This window comes from Vitis vinifera, chromosome 8 (genome assembly GCF_030704535.1).
Source record: "Vitis vinifera cultivar Pinot Noir 40024 chromosome 8, ASM3070453v1".
NCBI lineage: Eukaryota > Viridiplantae > Streptophyta > Magnoliopsida > Vitales > Vitaceae > Vitis > Vitis vinifera.
Window position 1 is genome coordinate 3,476,690 of NC_081812.1, and position 19,911 is coordinate 3,496,600.

The 19,911-nt window shown below is 36.9% G+C and overlaps 1 protein-coding gene across 1 annotated transcript; it reads right to left on the minus strand.

The window, feature by feature from the left end:
- Positions 1–1,564: 1,564 nt before the first annotated feature.
- On the minus strand, positions 1,565–19,701 carry LOC100252975 (uncharacterized). Its single transcript, XM_002265288.5, has 4 exons — positions 19,333–19,701; positions 8,747–8,905; positions 2,163–2,244; positions 1,565–1,941 (listed from the first exon to the last, which is right to left on the minus strand). Exons 1-4 carry the CDS (start codon positions 19,612–19,614, stop codon positions 1,790–1,792), a joined length of 675 nt encoding a protein of 224 aa, XP_002265324.2. The 5' UTR covers positions 19,615–19,701; the 3' UTR covers positions 1,565–1,789.
- Positions 19,702–19,911: the final 210 nt, after the last annotated feature.

Genomic DNA, 19,911 nt, shown 5'->3' on the forward strand with positions numbered 1-19,911 from the left:
ACTAATTAAAATTAAAATTAAAATTGAATCATGTATATATGTGATATTGAATAGACAAACACTAAAATTTAATTTCCATATGAAACTAATTTACAATTATTAAAATTAAACATCTAAGTTAATTTACTATAATTCATAAACAATATAAGAAATACTACTAATTAAAATTAAATTATGCATATATATGACATTGAATTATGCATATATGAAACCAATTTATAATTATTAAAATTAAGCATCTAAGTTAATTTATTATTGTTGTTAAACTTTATAATTAACATTACTAATTAAAATTAAAATTTGAAATTGGAATTAAAATTTGTATGCATATATATGATATTATATAGATAAATCACCATAATTTATTTCAATATGAAACTAACATTTATTTAATTTTAATATGAAATTAATTTCTTTAAAATTATCGAAACCATATTAATTAGCCTTGATTTGGAGTTAATTCAACACTTCAACACCAAATTCCCAAAATTAAACATTTTGAGAGGGATCAGCCAAAAAAACAAAAACAAAAAAAAGCAATACAAGATCAAGAAGCTTTCAATTCCTTTACTATGAAATGGAACGAAATTTGGGCATTGACAGAAATTTTTTTAGTTAAACTAGCTATTGGATGGTTAAATAATCATTGTAAATTAATTCTAGTCATTGAATTAAAATTTGTTTGAAATATGGCCATTAGATTTTGATATAGCCGTTGGGAACATTTCCTAGCCGTTGGATCCAATCAAGAGAAAAATTTAACTTACAATAGTTCCTAGTCCAATATACATTTTCAACAATTAAGTAGTAAATAAGTACATGTGATGAAAAAAATTTTAACTTATTTACATATTTAAAAATAAATAATTTTTTACTTTAGTTTAAATAAATTATTATTAAGTATTATTATTTTTAAAGTACTTTACTCATTTAAAAAAAAAATTATGCCTTTAGGAAGATGTTAATGTTCATATTTTATAATATTTATTAAAATAATATCATTCTTTTCTAATTGAAAAATATAATTTATGCTTTTATTATAATATCAATTATTTATTTATAATTTCAAGACTATCTTTTATTTTTAATAATACTTAAATTGAATTTAATTAATATTAATTGAAACTAAATTTAGAATTTTCTTACAAAATGAAAATAGAAAATTTTATTTTCAAAATAACTAAAATTAATTTATGTAAACAAGCTTTTCGTTTTTTATTTTCTAAAAATAATTTGTCAAACACCCTTATTTTGAAAAAAGAATAATATTTTAAAAATAAAATTCAGAGAAATATGGTTAGATGGAACCTTGATATCCTTAGTATCCTCAAAAGGGTTTCCACATGTCTATACCTGGATAGTGGATGATTGGATCAAAATATATGATTTCCATCCCATACTTACCCATAAGTAGGTTGAATGCTTTCTGTCTAAGGGGACTAGTTTTCATTTTCAGGTTTGTAATGTGTCAAAATATGGTTATTAGATTAATATCCTCTCCACATCAAATGATTTCAACCAAAGAGACAAATTTGGGATTAGGGCATTGCTAAAAAGCCTCAAGTGACTCAAAACAAGGGGATGATATAAATCAGTGAAAGAGCATGAAAAAATTGCCAATCTATTGTCATCTACAAAATTCAGCAAGATTTAATTGCACAAAGAGCAGAGCCAGTCCAAGAAAATGGAGAAGCCAGCAATGTTACATGATATAATTATCCAGAAAAAAATCAGGTTATGAGCAAGTAATTCAACTGTAATCACACCGTTTGCGCTAGGATTAGAAGGGTTAAAGTTGTTTATCCCACCCACCTAATCTCGTTCCAGGATCGTAGTTTGTAAACAACCGAAACTCATTTCCCAGTTTGTTTGAATGCTGAGGCCTGAAACAACATGGATGCATACCCAAGAGCTCAGCAGCCCTTTCCCTCTGCACCTCCCCTACAAATATTATAATCATTTCAAATCAATAGGGTTTGGCTAAAATTGTTCCTTGTTAATCTTTAAGCTGGAGGGATCACTGAATGGTCAGCCATTCTCATGTGTGCTAGGCTAATTATGTAAAGAACACTACAGGCTAAGGCATTATTGTTAATCAGTAGAAAGTAAACACATCAGAAGCCACAAAGTTCAGCAGGATAGGAGAATAAATTGTGGACTACCTGTGAGCAGAAGCAAGAAGGATTCTCCAGGTCGTGCTAGAAATGAAATTGTTTGAGCGACTTTCTCCAAGCACTCCTTACTCTGCCATCATAGACTTGGTTGAATAAGATTACATGAAATAAGTGACTCACAATATTGAGGAAGATGAAAAGCAGCAACTCCTAATTACTAATACATGGCACAGCAATCATGAGGCAGGCAAAAGTTCAAGAAATTTGAAAACTAAAACTCCATTCATAACATGCAGCTCACTGAAAAGGGAGAGCGTACTATATATGGTATCTTTTTCCAACAAGACCAGGTGGACAGCCTACATCTCACCCAGTGGTATATTCATGGACAGCCTACGCCTCACCCATTTTTTTCTGAAAGAGAATAGAAAATGTCTATAAAATAGATCAGTGGACTATGAATTTCTCAGATAATGCATCTTGGAGGGACCCGTAATAAAGGTAGCACACTCCACATGTGAATGTATCTACCAAACAAAAAGGATCCCCTCCCATTGCAATTGTCCGGGTAGTCATGATCCAGTAAAAGTGAGAAAATTCTTCATATACAGGTGGTCCAAGTTGAAGTTCCTGAACACCAATCCAGAAATTTAGTTACCTAAGAAAGTGTGTCAGGTCAATCTGTTAAGTCCTGACAACATTGGCTGACTCAAATCAATATAGATTTTACATTTAATACAGATGCACATACTAATCTCACTCAAGTCAACCTTTGAGATCATAAAACCCAAAACCAAATAACTGCAGAACATCCAACATGCAACATCAATTGGATGAGTGGAAAAAGGAAAAAAGAGTGAAAAAGAAAAGCTATTACAGCAAGTGCTTTCAACCATGTAACAATTCAGGGCTGCAACTAGGACAGGATGGGTCAAGTTAAAAGCTAGAACCAAATCCAACCTAATCTTAACTCCTGTTGCAGGTCTTCAACCCAAACTTGGTTAGGTTGGAATTGGTTGTGTTGCCCGGAGGCCTCAACCTGATATGGAGATCTTGATGCAAAGCTTGTCATTTTTCAAGTTGGGTCAAGTTAACCTGTCCAAGATGTAGCCTTAAAACAATTCCACAAGATTATCCATCAGTAATTGCATCCATATAGGCAAATAATCTTCATCATAATGGGGAATATGTCTTTGGAGGGAAAGGCCAAATATATAGCCATGAATCAAAGTAGAGATCACTATTTCTTTAACATATAAATTTTAAGGCTTACTGACTTCTCCTGATCTTTTCTCTTGGCGATGAAAATAGGTAACCTACATGGTACATGAACTAGTTCATTCCTATCTGATTGAATGGGACTTGATAGTTCCTGACTGTACTTGTAAATGGGTCAAAACTCAGGTTGAATGGCCCTTTATGCAACCTGAGGCCAACACATTACGAGCTCTAACACCATCTAACATGTTGCCTGTTGTTTTAATAGGCTCTCTACCAACTAAAAATTATTAAATAGATAACATCTATTAACAAATAATGCTTTAAGTTATGTAACGGTATATTACAAAAGAATTTAGCAATAGGCTGTAAATTAATAAATTTTCTAAAAATTTCCTATTATATAATTTGTTATCAAGATATAAACACATTCTAGCATATATCTACACAAAACTAATATAGATGAATGAAGGATTATTAGCCCCCCAAAAAACTCCAACATTTGGTAGTAAAGAGAGACAAAGTGAACTCTGGCAAGAATGAGCGAAGGCTCAACTTTCAGTAGGTCCAAAGGATGCCACTAACTTTATTTTGCTCAAAAAGATCTTGGTTTTTCCCAAGACACCCTAATTGTAAAGGAGCTTTTTGTAAATGAAACTCAAACAGAAGATTTTATTAAGTCAATAATCCAGTTAATAAATTGAACTTCATCATTGTTAGTTATTAAAGAGCTGACTGTATTAATAAGCAATACTCTTAAGAATTACCTTTCCAAATGCTCATGTGAATTCATAACTTACTGGGCCATATGCACATCAAGACAACCTTACAGTGTAGCCCTAAAACAGTCCCATTTTCAATTAATTGTCATGCTACAAAAATACAAATGATAGCACATCACAAGGATGTGACCAAGAAAATTAGCATTTCTTATGTTATTAAAATAAAACAAACTTTCCAAATCCCATCTTCAAAACCCTACAGATGTCGACCACAAAAAAAAGAAAAAAAAAAGTCAAACTTAACTAGTTACAATAATTGCTTGACATAAGAAAAAAGCTAATATAATCACTTTGATGCTCAGTGCCACACATGAGACACCTATTTAGTACAAACACTTCTATGGAGCAGAAGTATCTGTGTCAAGACACACATAAGATACTAAAGATAGAAAATAGGAATTGAAACTTTATTTTTTCTTCTCAAATAGATTTATAGGGCTAAATAAATAGAAAATAGCAGAAAACAACCGGCTTGATTTTCTCCTAGAAACTAGGACTCAATCTCCTCCTAAAATCTAGGTAACAAACTTCAAAATTAAAATTAAAAAAAGAAAAGAAAAGAAAAGAAAATCTCCCTAACTTTCAGGACTTATCACGAAATACCCTGATTTATTGAACAAAAATGAATCAAATATGAAACCAAACTCTATCCTTACCCACACTCCCCCCAAGCTGAGATAAATATGTTTGACATTCCCAGCTTGCCCATGACCTTCTCAAAAACTGATTTGTGCAGTCCTTTTATGAAAACATCAGCCACCTGTTCACTCGTAGGTACATAAGTCATGCACAACGTACCCTCTTCTTTCTTTTCCTTTATAAAGTATCAATCCAGCTCAGTGTGTTTTATTTTGTCATGATGAACAGGATTACGCAAGATATCTATAACTGCCTTATTATCACAGAACAATTTCACTGGTTGACTCATTATCACTTGTAACTCCACTAACATCTTCTTGATCCACAACCCTTCACATATTCCTTGGGCTATAGCTCCAAACTCCGCCTCCGCACTACTTCTAGCTATCACACTTTCGTTTTTACTCCTCCATGTCACTAAGTTCCCGAAAACAAATGTATAGTAGCCTGTAGTTGACCTCCCATCTTTTGGGAATCCAGCCTAATCTACATCCGTGGTAAATTTCCACTCCTTTGTTCTACTTTTTCCAAAGAAACGTCCTTTACCTGGTGTTCCTTTGAGGTATTTCAAATTCAAAATTCACTACACAACCTCCAAGTGAGATTCTGTAGGTGAATGCATATGTTGACTTACTCCACTAACTGTAAAGGTTGTATTTGGGCGAGTGTGTGATAGATAAATCAACCTATCAGTCAATCTTCAAAACCTCCCCATTTCTGCCGATGCTTTGTCATCCAAAGAAGTCTTTCATTTTGATCAACAAGAGTTTCACTAAGTTTGCATCCAAGCATCCCTGTTTCTTTAAGTAGATCTAAGGTGTATTTATGTTGGCAAATAGAAATTCCAAGTTTGCTTCTAGCAATTTCCATCCCCAAGAAATATCTCAAACTACCAAGATCCTTCACGAATTCATCAGCCAATGTCTCCTTCATTTTCTTCATTCTAGGGTCATTTTTTTATTTTTTATTTTTTGATAGACATCTTCATTCTAGGGTCATCATCACTATAAGAATTATGTCATCTACGTAAATAATCAGAATTGTCACCTTTACTTCTTGAGAGTGCCTATAGAACATAGTATGATTGGAATGTCCTTAAGAGAATCCCATCCTTTTTAAGTTTGGAACATGTGAAGGAACCCAAAATATCACTATGAATAAGTGAGAAAGGACAAGAAGCTATATAGGGTTGGGCAAGATAAGGACTACGTTGATGTTTGGCAAGTTGACAAGTTTCACTGTAAAAGAGAAACATTTTTTTATAATTGAACAAAGTGGGAAACAAAAATTTCACATACGAAAAACTAGGATAGCCTAATCTATAGTGCCATAACATTATCTTGTTATCACAAGATAAAGAACCTAATCGACCACTTGCAACTTGACCTTGTCCATTAACAATGATTGAATCCTTAAGATAATAAATGTTGTCACATTCTCCAGCTTTCTCCATCATCTTTCCCGAAGATAGATTCTAAAACTCACAACAGGATGGAAAAAATTTAGCTATGCAATTGTGGTCTCTGGTTAATATGCTAATGGAAAGTAGATTACAGGAATGTTTTGGAACGTGTAAAACAGAATGGATTTTTAGAGAATTTGAGAGTGACACGGTTCCCTTCCCTGGGAATAAAGTGAACCATCTACAAATCTAATTTTTTGGTGACCAGAGCAAGGGACATGGGAATAAAAACATGTCAAGGACCCTGTCATATGGTATGACGCCACAGAGTCGACAATCCACATTACTTTATTATTTGCAGCATTGAGAGCAGTAAGGAAGGTACCTTTTAGGCTGTAGAACAATTACTACCTCCTTGATTTGGACCATATTGGGACAATGATGAATTGAGCAGTTTGTAGAGGTGCTCAATTTGCCCCAGAATTGAGTTCTTTATTTAGACCTACCAATAACACAAAAACTCTTTTCTTCTCAATCATTTTTTTATACTTCACACTACACGCTTTGCAGCCTAATTCTGACTCATAGAATAGATCTAATTCCTGCCAGATGGTTTGTATATAATTATAATATTGTGTTACATCCATAGTTCCCTGTTTCATCTCCTTGACCCTTGACTTCAACTCGAAAATTTGGGCAGCATTGCCTAGATGTGAGCAATTTCTCTTAGTTGTGTCCCATATTGCTTTTGTCATTGATAAGAACAAATAAGTCTGACTGATTTTTGTGTCCATCGAGTTGATTGGCCATGCCATGACAATTGAATTGTCCATGATCCACATGGAATAATTCGGATCATGTGCCTTTGTTTCACCTATCAAATAACCGAGCTTTCGTCTTCCACACACCACCAACTTGACTGACTTAGATCATTGGAGGTAGTTCTTTCCATTTAATTTGTGTGTCAGTGATCAGCATAGGAGGATTATCACCAGCTTGAAATGCAGCTAATGATTGAGACATTACCACTGACAAGGTTGAAGAGACACTCAAAGATTCTTCTCCTCTAGCTTCGCCCGACATTGCTCGTCATGCTCCACCAAGTATGGCAAATTTTGCCATAAAAGTAAATAGCTTTTAGAGTTTCCGCTCTGAAACCATAAAGACGAAAAATAGGAATTGAAACTTTATTTTTCTCCTCAGATAGATTTACAGGGCTAAATAAATAGACTACAGCAGAAAACAACCAGCTTGATTTTCTCCTTGAAACTAGGGCCCAATCTCCTCTTAAAATCTAGGTAACAACTGACTTCAAAATTAAAATTAAAAAAAGAAAACAGAAAATTCAAATCTCCCTAACTTTCAGGACTTATCACGAGATACCTTGATTTATTAAACAAAAATAAATCAAATAAGAAACCAAACTCTATCCTTATCCACAAATACCACACTTTTTTGGTACTCAGTCGAAGTGTCTAACATTCCTGAACTCTGTGCCCACCATATCCCATCCTTGGTCATGTTTAACAAGGAAAAACATGAATCATTTGTCTCACTTTAAGAAGACAATGCAAGAGGTGATAAAATAAAGAGTCACTACTAACTACAGAGAGGACTTAGGATGATCTTATATACGCATGTTATTAAACTATCACATCTAAAACCCTTGGGACTAATAGACCCACTTACCTTAGGAGCCAATGCAAAAGGAAGTACATATATCCTCATCAATACTTCTCTGATGATCTCAAACAAACAAAATGAGTTTGTTGGACACATGGACACCTTAGAATATAGTTTTTTTATTTTATCATAGAAACGAGTTCAATAAGGGCTAATAGATCGCTGTAATATTGGCGAGCTAATATCATGCCCATGCAAGCACTAAAAGCCCAAATGTCAAGTAAATCGTGTTTCCAATATAAATGACAGAATGATGGGTAGCGTAGAAATCAATTTGGAACATAAAGAAAAATTCTTATGATAAGTTCTTATAAGTAATGAATGTTTTTTCATAATAAGTAAAGATGTAAACAATAATAGGAAACTTAACAGTACTGATCCTTTTAAACCTTTTTTTAATTGTGTTACAAATAAAAAAAAAAATAGTTTATTAGCAGTCTCATAGGTTTCTCCATTACATAACAGGTATGATATTTTTTTTTTCTTTTTGGTACAGTAGATCACATGATGAATATGTATCTAATTCATATGCAAATACATGCATACCTATGATATAATGATGTAAGCTAACATTTACAGACACATATTCTTATTAGTACCATAAACATCATTAACATATCATCAGTCAGTAAATGCTAGAATGTACTAGTAATAAACCACATTCCTTGGAACTACTAGGCAGCATTTGTTTATATAATACTAATTATGTGTGGAATCATTGCTTATAAAATAATGGTCAAATGGAGGGTTAAGAGAAAAAACAACAAAAATATAAGCATAAGAAGATCTTGCTTTCCCACATTACTTTTATGTAAGTGATGGACACTTGACAGGACTTGACAGAGGATAACCCTGTAAGGGAGGAAGGGCTGACTAAAAGCATCCGCTAAGACAAATCAAGTTCTCACCAGGTAAGGAGGATCTGCCACTACAACTTGAAAAGCATGCTTCAATTCTGGAGGCAACTCTTCTGGTTGGTTGTAATCATAGAATGTGAAATCACTTCCATATTGCTCAAAACGTTTGTCATACTCAAGAAGTTGCAGAGAAACATTAGGATCAATTTTCTGAAATTCAGATGGAGAAAATGGTTAAATTACAAGAAAGCATTAGATGCCTGATGCAGATGTAATGACCAATAATTAAGACATAAATGGTGAGAAATGATATTCATGGGTGGAAGTGCCACCACATGTCAGTTTCTACATGCTGCAAATGCACTGTGTTGATATAGTATTCATATTTTTATAGATGGAAGGTATGATAAACTATGTTCAATGCTAATACACAGGAGATTACGTCAGCATGCCAAGCTTGTTTTGAAAACTCAACTCAAAGTTGCAGGGAAATAAATCCAACAATCTTGTATTATAAGCTCTAATTATTTTCTGAGCAGCAAGGATAGTTTCCAATGAATTCATGAACCGTATTAAAAGAAAAAGATGTAAGCCCCTTTTTCTTTTTTGGTTCCAAGATAAAACATGGACACTGTTGGGCTTTGTGGAGCCTAGTTTTGTTTGATCCGGTTTGACGACCCGACCCGAATAATATTGCATGGCTTTTTAATGCGAGATTTATTGAGGCCTGTTGGGCCCGTTTAGCCCATTGTGGAACCACCTTTTGTAATTAGGGTTTTTTAGTATGGTGGGGTTGCCGTGTTATATATATAGAGAGAATATTATAGCCGCGAGGTTGTACTCTGTATTCTTCCCTGATAATAGTGATATCCCTACAACTCCGTGGATGTAGGCAAATTACCGAACCACGTAAATACTATCTTATGCGTGTGATTGTTTTTCTTTGGCGTGTGTTTTCTCTAATTTTTTTGTTTCTCATGGGTTGGGAATTCGGTTTAATTCCCTACAACTGGTATCAGAGCCTAGGGTTAGGTTTGAGTGGAAGCAATGACAGAGGAAGCAGGAAATGCGTCTAGAATAGAAAAGTTTGATGGCACAAACTTTGCGTATTGGAGGATGCAGATTGAAGATTATCTCTATGGGAGGAAATTGCATTTGCCTCTTTTGGGGACAAAACCTGAGAGTATGAAGGCTGAGGAATGGGCGCTTCTTGACAGACAGGTTCTAGGAGTTATTAGGTTAACTCTGTCTAGGTCTGTTGCACATAATGTTGTAAAGGAGAAGACCACAGTAGATTTGATGAAGGCTTTGTCCGGTATGTATGAAAAGCCGTCCGCAAACAATAAGGTGCATCTGATGAAGAAATTGTTCAATTTGAAGATGGCAGAGAATGCATCAGTAGCACAACATCTGAATGAATTTAATACAATCACAAATCAATTGTCGTCTATAGAAATTGATTTTGATGATGAGATTCGTGCTCTGATCGTCTTGGCTTCTTTGCCAAACAGTTGGGAGGCAATGAGGATGGTAGTAAGCAATTCTACGGGAAAGGAAAAGCTCAAGTACAATGATATACGAGATTTAATTCTGACTGAGGAGATTTGCCAAAGAGATGCAGGTGAAACCTCAGGATCTGGTTCTGCCCTAAACCTTGAAACAAGAGGCAAAGGTAATGACAGAAATTCAAATCGGGGTAGATCAAATTCCAGAAATTCTAATCGGAACAGAAGCAAATCTAAATCAGGCCAACAAGTACAATGCTGGAATTGTGGGAAAACAGGTCACTTTAAAAGGCAATGCAAAAGCCCTAAGAAGAAGAATGAAGATGATTCTGCTAATGCTGTAACAGAAGAGGTACAGGATGCATTACTTCTTGCAGTAGACAGTCCACTTGATGATTGGGTTTTGGATTCAGGAGCTTCGTTTCATACCACTCCACACCGAGAAATCATACAGAATTATGTTGCAGGTGATTTTGGTAAGGTGTATTTAGCTGATGGTTCAGCCTTGGATGTTGTGGGTCTGGGAGACGTCCGGATATCGTTGCCCAATTAGTCTATTTGGTTACTGGAGATGGTTCGACATATTCCTGACCTGAGGAGGAATCTGATTTCTGTTGGACAACTTGATGATGAAGGACATGCAATACTATTTGTTGGTGGTACTTGGAAGGTTACAAAGGGAGCTAGGGTATTGGCTTGTGGAAAGAAGACTGGTACTCTGTATATGACCTCATGTTCAAGAGACACAATTGCAGTTGCTGATGCAAGTACTGATACAAGCCTATGGCACCGCAGACTTGGTCACATGAGTGAGAAAGGGATGAAGATGTTGCAATCAAAAGGAAAACTACCAGAATTGAAGTCCATTGATTTTGACATGTGTGAAAGTTGCATCTTAGGAAAGCAAAAAAAGGTGAGCTTCTTGAAAACTGGCAGGACACCGAAGGTTGAAAAATTGAAACTAGTACACTGATTTGTGGGGGCCTTCTCCGGTTGCATCCCTAGGAGGTTCAAGGTACTACATCACTTTTATTGATGACTCAAGTAGAAAGGTATGGGTTTATTTTCTGAAAAATAAATCTGATGTATTTGAAACTTTCAAGAAGTGGAAGGCCATGGTTGAGACAGAAACAGGTTTGAAAGTAAAATGTTTGAGGTCAGATAATGGAGGAGAGTACATAGATGGAGGGTTCAGTGAGTATTGTGCTGCACAGGGAATTAGGATGGAGAAGACCATTCCTGGGACACCACAGCAGAATGGTGTGGCTGAGTGCATGAACAGAACTCTCAATGAGTGTGCTAGAAGTATGAGGTTGCATGCTGGACTACCAAAAAATTTTTGGGCTGATGCTCTTAGCACTGCAGCTTACCTGATAAACCGAGGACCATCAGTTCCCATGGAGTTCAGACTTCCTAAGGAGGTTTGGAGCGGTAAAAAGGTGAAGTTTTCACATTTAAAAGTTTTTGGTTGTGTATCTTATGTTCATATTGATTCTGATGCTCGTAGTAAACTTAATGCAAAGTCAAAAATATGTTTTTTTATTGGCTATGGTGATGAGAAATTTGGCTATAGGTTTTGGGATGAACAAAACAAGAAAATCATCAGAAGTAGAAATGTGATATTTAATGAACAGGTTATGTACAAGGACAGGTCAACTGTAGTGTCAGATGTTACAGAGATAGATCAAAAGAAATCTGAGTTTGTCAACTTAGATGAATTGACTGAAAGTACTGTCCAAAAAGGGGGTGAAGAAGATAAGGAGAATGTAAATTCACAGGTAGATTTGAGTACACCTGTAGCTGAAGTTCGCAGATCTTCCAGGAACATTAGACTTCCGCAGCGTTATTCACCTGTTTTAAATTATCTCTTGTTGACTGATGGTGGTGAGCCAGAGTGTTGTGATGAAGCCTTGCAAGATGAGAATTCAAGCAAGTGGGAGTTAGCCATAAAGGATGAGATGGATTCCCTATTGGGGAATTAGACATGGGAACTGACTGAATTGCTAGTAGGAAAGAAGGCTATGCATAACAAGTGGGTATACAGAATAAAGAATGAGTATGATGGTAGCAAACGTTACAAGGCCAGATTAGTTGTTAAAGGGTTCCAGCAGAAAGAGGGCATTGACTACACAAAGATATTTTCTCCAGTTGTGAAGATGTCAACAATTAGACTTGTACTTGGAATGGTGGCTACAGAAAACTTATATCTTGAGCAGTTAGATGTGAAGACAGCATTCCTTCATGGTGACTTGGAGGAAGACCTTTACATGATTCAGCCAGAAGGGTTCATTGTTCAAGAACAAGAAAATCTAGTCTGCAAACTGAGAAAGAGCTTGTATGGCCTTAAACAAGCTCCTAGACAGTGATATAAGAAGTTTGACAATTTTATGCATAGAATTGGGTTCAAGAGATGTGAAGCTGATCACTGTTGCTATGTTAAGTCCTTTAACAATTCTTACATCATATTACTGTTGTATGTGGATGATATGCTTATTGCAGGGTCTGACATTGAAAAGATTAATAATCTGAAGAAACAATTGTCCAAATAGTTTGCAATAAAGGATTTGGGAGCTGCAAAGCAAATCCTTGGTATGAGAATCATTAAAGACAAGGCTAATGGTACATTGAAACTTTCACAGTCAGAGTGTGTGAAGAAAGTTCTCAGCAGGTTCAATATGAATGAAACTAAACCAGTGAGCACACCCTTGGGTAGTTATTTCAAATTAAGCAAAGAACAGTCACCGAAGACAAAAGAAGAAAGGGATCATATGAGCAAGGTGCCCTATGCCTCAGCTATTGGCAGCTTGATGTATGCTATGGTGTGTACAAGGCCAGACATTGCACATGCAGTGGGAGCTGTGAGCAGATTCATGAGTAGACCTGGAAAGCAGCATTGGGAGGCAGTCAAGTGGATTTTAAGATATCTGAAGGGTTCATTAGATACATGTCTTTGCTTCACAGGTGCAAGTTTGAAACTGCAGGGTTATGTAGATGCTGATTTTGCTGGTGATATTGATAGTAGAAAGAGTACTACTGGGTTTGTTTTTACTCTAGGTGGTACAGCTATATCATGGACTTCAAATCTACAGAAGATTGTTACTTTGTCTACTACAAAAGCTGAGTATGTTGCAGCAACTGAAGCTGGAAAGGAGATGATTTGGCTACATGGTTTCTTAGATGAATTGGACAAGAAGCAGGAGATGGGTATTCTACACAGTGACAGTCAAAGTGCAATTTTTCTTGCCAAAAATTCGATTTTTCATTCAAAGTCGAAACATATACAAACAAAATACCACTTTATCCGTTATCTTGTTGAGGATAAACTGGTAATACTTGAGAAGATTTGTGGATCTAAGAACCCTGCAGACATGTTGACTAAGGGTGTCAATATTGAGAAGTTGAAGCTGTGCGCAGCTTCAATTGGTCTTCTAGCTTGAGGACAGGAGGATGAGTTGTAGGGATGAGGAATTGTTTCTTGGAGGATAGAGGTTTGATATTGGTGATTGGACTAGTCTCCAAGTGGGAGATTTGTTGGGCTTTGTGGAGCCTAGTTGTGTTTGATCCGATTTGACGACCAGACCCGAATAATATTGCATGGCTTTTTAATGCGAGATTTATTGAGGCCTGTTGGGCCTGTTTAGCCCATTGTGGAACCACCTTTTGTAATTAGGGTTTTTAGTATAGTGGGGTTGCCGTGTTATATATATAGAGAGAATATTGTAGCCGCTAGGTTGTACTCTGTATTCTTCCTTGATAATAGTGATATCCCTGCAACTCCGTGGACGTAGGCAAATTGCCGAACCACGTAAATACTATCTTGTGCGTGTGATTGTTTTTCTTTGGCGTGTGTTTTCTCTAATTTTTTTGTTTCTCACGGGTTGGGAATTCGGTTTAATTCCCTACAGACACAGTCCAACTTAGAGCTACAATTTGGCGGGTGGTTGGACTGGGTTCCAGGTCAACCTAATCCCTAAGCAAACTCCAATGATCCAACCACAGTGAGTAAAGTCAGTTTGGCTAGTTGAGAGTGGGAGTGGTTGGTAGGGTTTTGTAAGGGATTTCAAGTAAGACAGAGATGATGAAACCAGTGTCCAGATTTCCACCATTATTGGAGAATTAATGACATGAGTAGCAGTTGTGTTTTCAACATATTATTCATAGAAAAACAGAGCAAAAAAAAATCTCTTTTTTGGCACAATAACACCAAAAAAAAAAAAAAAAAAAGGGAGAAGATGAGGACAACGACAGAAAGGAGGAAACCAGTAAGTGAAATCTCATAAATGACTTGCAGAGGAATTTATGATTACAGGGATTGATTTAAAGGCTAATTGTGTGTCTTGTGATGTATGGACTTGTCCATGCCTCGTGAGGTAAAACTGTTCTTGACCTAGTTTTTGGATTTTGATGGTGTGGCTGAGTTGATTTCTTTGTTTTGGAGATCTAGACCAATAACCAGAGCTTCAGCTCGTCTCTGTAGGAAGGAAAGAAAGCACCAGGGGGTGCAAATAGTACATGGATAGTATACAGAGCACCCACTACAAAAAGGGGGGGAAAAGAATAAAAAAAAGAAAAAAAGTAACAACAAGAAGAGATGAGAACATGACCAGAACAGGAAAACCACATCCTAGCCTCTGAAAATGCTCATATTGGTACTAATTTCAATGACTACAAAAATCTCAAAGCAAATTTCATAGGTTATGAGAACCACCATACTACCCACCTCCCCCCAAAGAGTCTTCTTCTCTACTCCAGCAAGGCATGAAGCCAAACAAACAAAAAGAGGATGCCTTCCATTCCTTTTCCTATTTCTACTGACGACCTACTACACCAGCTTTCAAGCACCTTTCACATTAATCAAAGAAGCACCCAAGTAGTCATAAAAAGCACAAACAAGAAATCCCAAGCAATCCAGTAATATACAAAATATGACTAGAAGACTCAATTTTCCCATGCAACAACAATTTTTATACTCCGTCCTCTATACATCAAGTGGTCAATTATCACAATCTTCTTCCAGTCTACACTCCAAAAAAGAAGCCCATTTTCGAGGTCCATGGATTCCTAAATTTCTGATGCTGGAAATGCTGCAAGCCTGCATAAGTACCACAGGGAAACACCTCTAAATAACTGAAAACTGCTCCTCTTTAGAAGCTTTTCACCTCAACTCATCCCTACTAACCAAGTAGACCAAACACAAGAGATGACCTCCATAAAAGCCTCCTCCATGTGCAATCTGTTCAAAGATTGCCTAAGACTATACTTTAAGGGCTGGCAGAGGTGATCCACACACCTCCACAGTTTTAATTCCACACGATTGAAATTCAGCTTGACCAGAATAGCTTGTCAGGAAGGGAAAAAAAAAATTGTGCTGCTCTGCAGAGTTAATTCTGCCTGCCTGGAGTTTTCCCTAATAAAACCACTTTGCAGTGAGCAATCTCACAGCCCCACAATTTCATTCCACCCATGGTTTGAGCACTTTGCCCCTGAAGTATTTTGATTCACCCCTGCAGATTCTTCAAGGCACACATGTGATTCTCACTTCCAGTTGCCATCCTGATTCCAGCTCATTGTTGCACAAATAACTCCTGTGAATAGCAGATTATACCACATTCCCTCTCTAAAATTTCTATATATTGATCTGATATTCTCATAGCAAACCACTGCTTCTTTTATTCGTTTTCTGATATACTATAGGTCAAACTTTCTCTTCATGGCTGGAAGGCTGTTCATATCTTCTCACATTTGGGGGTGCACCCTTGGGGCAGTCAGTTGTTAACTCCTTGTTTTTCTTTTGAAAGGAAAATTAAGATACACAAGCAGTGCACGAACAGAGCATAAAAAAGAAAAGTCTTTAGCTGTAACAAACTAGCCAATCCCCATGCTATCAATAAGGTCCAGGAAAAGCCAAGAAGCTAAACCCTCGTCCCCCTTAAACCATAAGAAAAAGGTTTTCAGAGATATGTCTTTTACTCTCAAACAGGATGTCTCCACACCATCAAACATTCTACTATTGCGCTCATTCCAAGTGATCCAAAATAGATACCAAGAGATCAACTTTCAAATAGACGTGTGCTTAGCTCCAATGAAGACACTAGGCCAACTAAGCAACTTGTCTTTAACTGATTTAGGAAAGACCTAAGAAACGCTGAATAAGGAGAACACCAAAGCCCAAAGGCTATAAGTCTAGTTACAATGGATCAGGATATGAGCTAGAGACTCAAAATCATCCTTGCAAAGATAGAACCAATTGATAATACTCTAGCCTCTCGTCATTACTGGTCCAAAGTCAAAATCTTATTTCCAAACAGCTTCCCACACACACACACAAGCACAAAAAGGAAAGAAAGAAAAAACAAGAAAAAGAAACTAATCTTGGAGGCAATTTTGGGTTCTGGATCAACTTACAAATAAAAGTGTATAGGTCTTCCATAACCAATGACATCTAGTAGGAACTGTGAAGGAGTCCTTCTTAGTTCCTTTCCAAGTAACTTTGTCTTCCAGATCCCTAGACATAGAATGGGAGCTTAACAAATGCAGAAAGGAGTCAACCAAAGTCACCTCTCTGTTCAAAAGGTTCCTCCTAAACCTAGGATTCTAACAATCACCATCCTAGGAATCTAAAACCCACACCTCCTTATGAGATACAAGATTAAATAACCGCAAGAAATGATCCTTTAGAAGCTCCCCATCACTCCATTGGTCTAACCAAAATTTAACGCCAAAACCATTACCCAGTAGCAAACTTCATCCTTGAGAAAAAAATCAGCTCTGCCCTTCCTTATTGCTTTCCAAAAACATGAAACATAGGTCTCTCTCCCTTCTTGAAAGCACCAAACCTTGCAACTCCTTTTATTTCCCCATAATTACCTTTCTCCAAAAACTATCTTGCTCAACAGAAAATCTGCACAGCCACTTGCTCAATAACACCTTTTTGAGAACACCAACTCCAAAAAGCCAAGCCCCCCACCAATATCTCACAAAAAATAGTAGTCTACCTTATCAATGAATCTTTTTTTCTTTTTCTAGAAGGCATCCTCCCACAAAAATATCCTTCTAAATCCTTTCCAATCTAGTCCTTACTTCCCTTGGGATGACAAAAAGGGCCAATAAAAAATATACTAGTAGACTTGACTATCAAATACACACACAATAGTAGACTGGAAAGAGTTCTCTTCAACATGGTTAGTCTCCTACCTATTAAAAGATACTGAAATTTCCAATTTTAAACCTTTCCTCAACCAAATCCCACACCAAGGCAGATTTCAAAGGATAACCCAAAGGAAGTCCCAAATACTTAGTGGAAGGCTGTCTGCTCTACAATCCCACTGAATAGCCAACTTATTAACATCATCCACCCTCCCCACTGTAATAAGCTTACTCTTTTCCAAGTTGATTTTCAACCCTAACATCACCTCAAAACAAAAGGAACCTCGAATGCACATTCTTCCCATGAAATTAATCCTCTTATGAATATTGACCATCCTATGAAAGAATCTGGTATTTCTATCCCCATCTTTCAACCAAAGAGCTCGAGATTTCTGCCTCCACGAAGTTTCCTCCAACACACCCAGCCTACTGCATCCTTGAAATGCTGCACTCCAGGCCCCTGATAAGCAGATGTGAAGCCATTTTCTCTTTCTTTCATATCCGATTTTCCATCAATTTCAAAGCTTGAGCCTTTCTTGTGGTAATGTTGTCAAACACCCTTTTCCATCTCTTCAGCCGTTCACCTGCTGTATCTGGGCTTAGACTCAGAGGGCAGATATATTCTTCAGGACAGTGTAGAGTGCATCTCAACTGAAACCAATAAGTGTTGATTTTCTTTACAGATTCTGGGTTGTTACCTGCTGCTTTTCTGCTTTCTATTAATTTTCCATCACAATTCCCCAATAAAACTCAAGTTGAAATATCCTCCACCCCTAGCTAACAGGGGTACTCCACCACTAGGAAAGGTTTGGAAATCTCACCTTCAATAGGCATATCCCAGACCATTCACCATATCAAAACGTCGAAGGAAATAAATCCAGAGAATTCCTATCAGCCCCTCCTGATGCCCTCCTTAGCTCTTTACCATTAGGGTGTGCAAAACCATACTTTCCCTCCTCAACTCTCCTCTATAAAACTTACTTTTAGCTGAAAACAACCATAAACACTTCCCAAGCAGCTCTCCTTAGGTAAGTGCACACTCCCCCATTTTCCCTGGAGGATTTTTGTCTCTTTTCTCCTATCCTAAGACCACCACAAAGAAAATCAACTTGAATGATTTGCAACAGGCTGCAATCAGAACCTCTAAAAATATCTGCCTACAGTCACATAAATATGGGGAGGTGCGGTTCGTCTGTAGCTACCCAACTAGCAAGTCTTTGTCCCACCCCATGGGCTGAAGAAGACCACCTATCCACATGTCGCAAGGAGTTGAAGTTCAACCCTCCCCCTACAAGATTAATCTTCATACCAATTACCAATTGAGCTAGAGCTTGTTACTGGGAAAAAAAAAAAAAAAAAAAGTCTAGTCACTAATAGTCGGAGGCCTTACTCTGCAGATCAAAGAGGGACACAATTCCCCATTCATCTGAAGCAGTCTTTCAGTATAAAACAGAGTGATTCTGGGCTGACTACTACTACAACTACATGTGCAAAAGGATGGTGCACCAAAAGATAGGGACGAAACAGATGTCACTGGAAAGGTATAAGCCCTAGCATCAACTCTTTCACCGACTCAATCTCTTGCATAATATGGATTCCAAGCATTCATGGTCTGGATTTGAACGAGTCGAATTACTTATCAGTTATCCCTCTTTACATTAGTGAACTATCTGTTCAGAGATTGTAAAAGATGTTCCTCAAGAATATATATTCTAAGTATTGCTTCAACACATATTCCTTGTAAGAAAACAGAAAGTGCAGTGTCAATTTTATTCCTATCAGAAGTTCATTAATCTTGTTGATAAACCCTCAGAGTTAGCATTATTTAATAGTCCTTGAAAATTCAATTCTTCTACAAATTTGTCTGTATTCTGTCATTTTTGCGCCTAGTTCGCTGGTTTTTCCATTTGTATTCCTACTGTCCCATTCCCAGATCTCTACTCTAAAGAAACTTCAAAAATTTTCTGGGAAACCAAACAACAGTACCTTGAGATAGGCGTAGAGGGTGGGACAAGCGACGCAAGCGACACGAACAAGAGAATCGGAGGAGTCGCAAAGAGTGAGAACCTCTTTAGACACTGTTTCGGCCGTTTGGGGATCGTACCAGAACTGGCTCAGCCTCCAATCCTCTGAAACCAAAGAAACTGAGTCGGCGTCGACATGGGTCTGAGTCTGCTCGCTCAGGAACTGTCTCAAAGCCGCCATGGCTTCACTGCTCAGCCTCGGAGTGTCATCGTCTGAGTCGCAGTTGCCGTTGTTCAACTCCATTTCCTCTGCCTTGAAGCTCAGTACAATGAAAAAACGTTTAAATACCTCCACACCATTGCGTCATCAACTCTCCGTACACCCACCTCTTTTGGTTAAGGGAAAAAAAAAAGACAAAAAAGAAGAAGAAATATTTGGTTAAAAAGATAAAGTAATCCCTGTTGGGATGTTCAGTTAAAGTAGTCACGGTTATTAGAATTTCATTCGGTTAATAGTTCCTATTTTTTGGGACATGTTGGTAGGATTTGACTATTTCCTTAGCCATTTACCACGTTCTTACGTGGGCTATTTGTTTCCTTT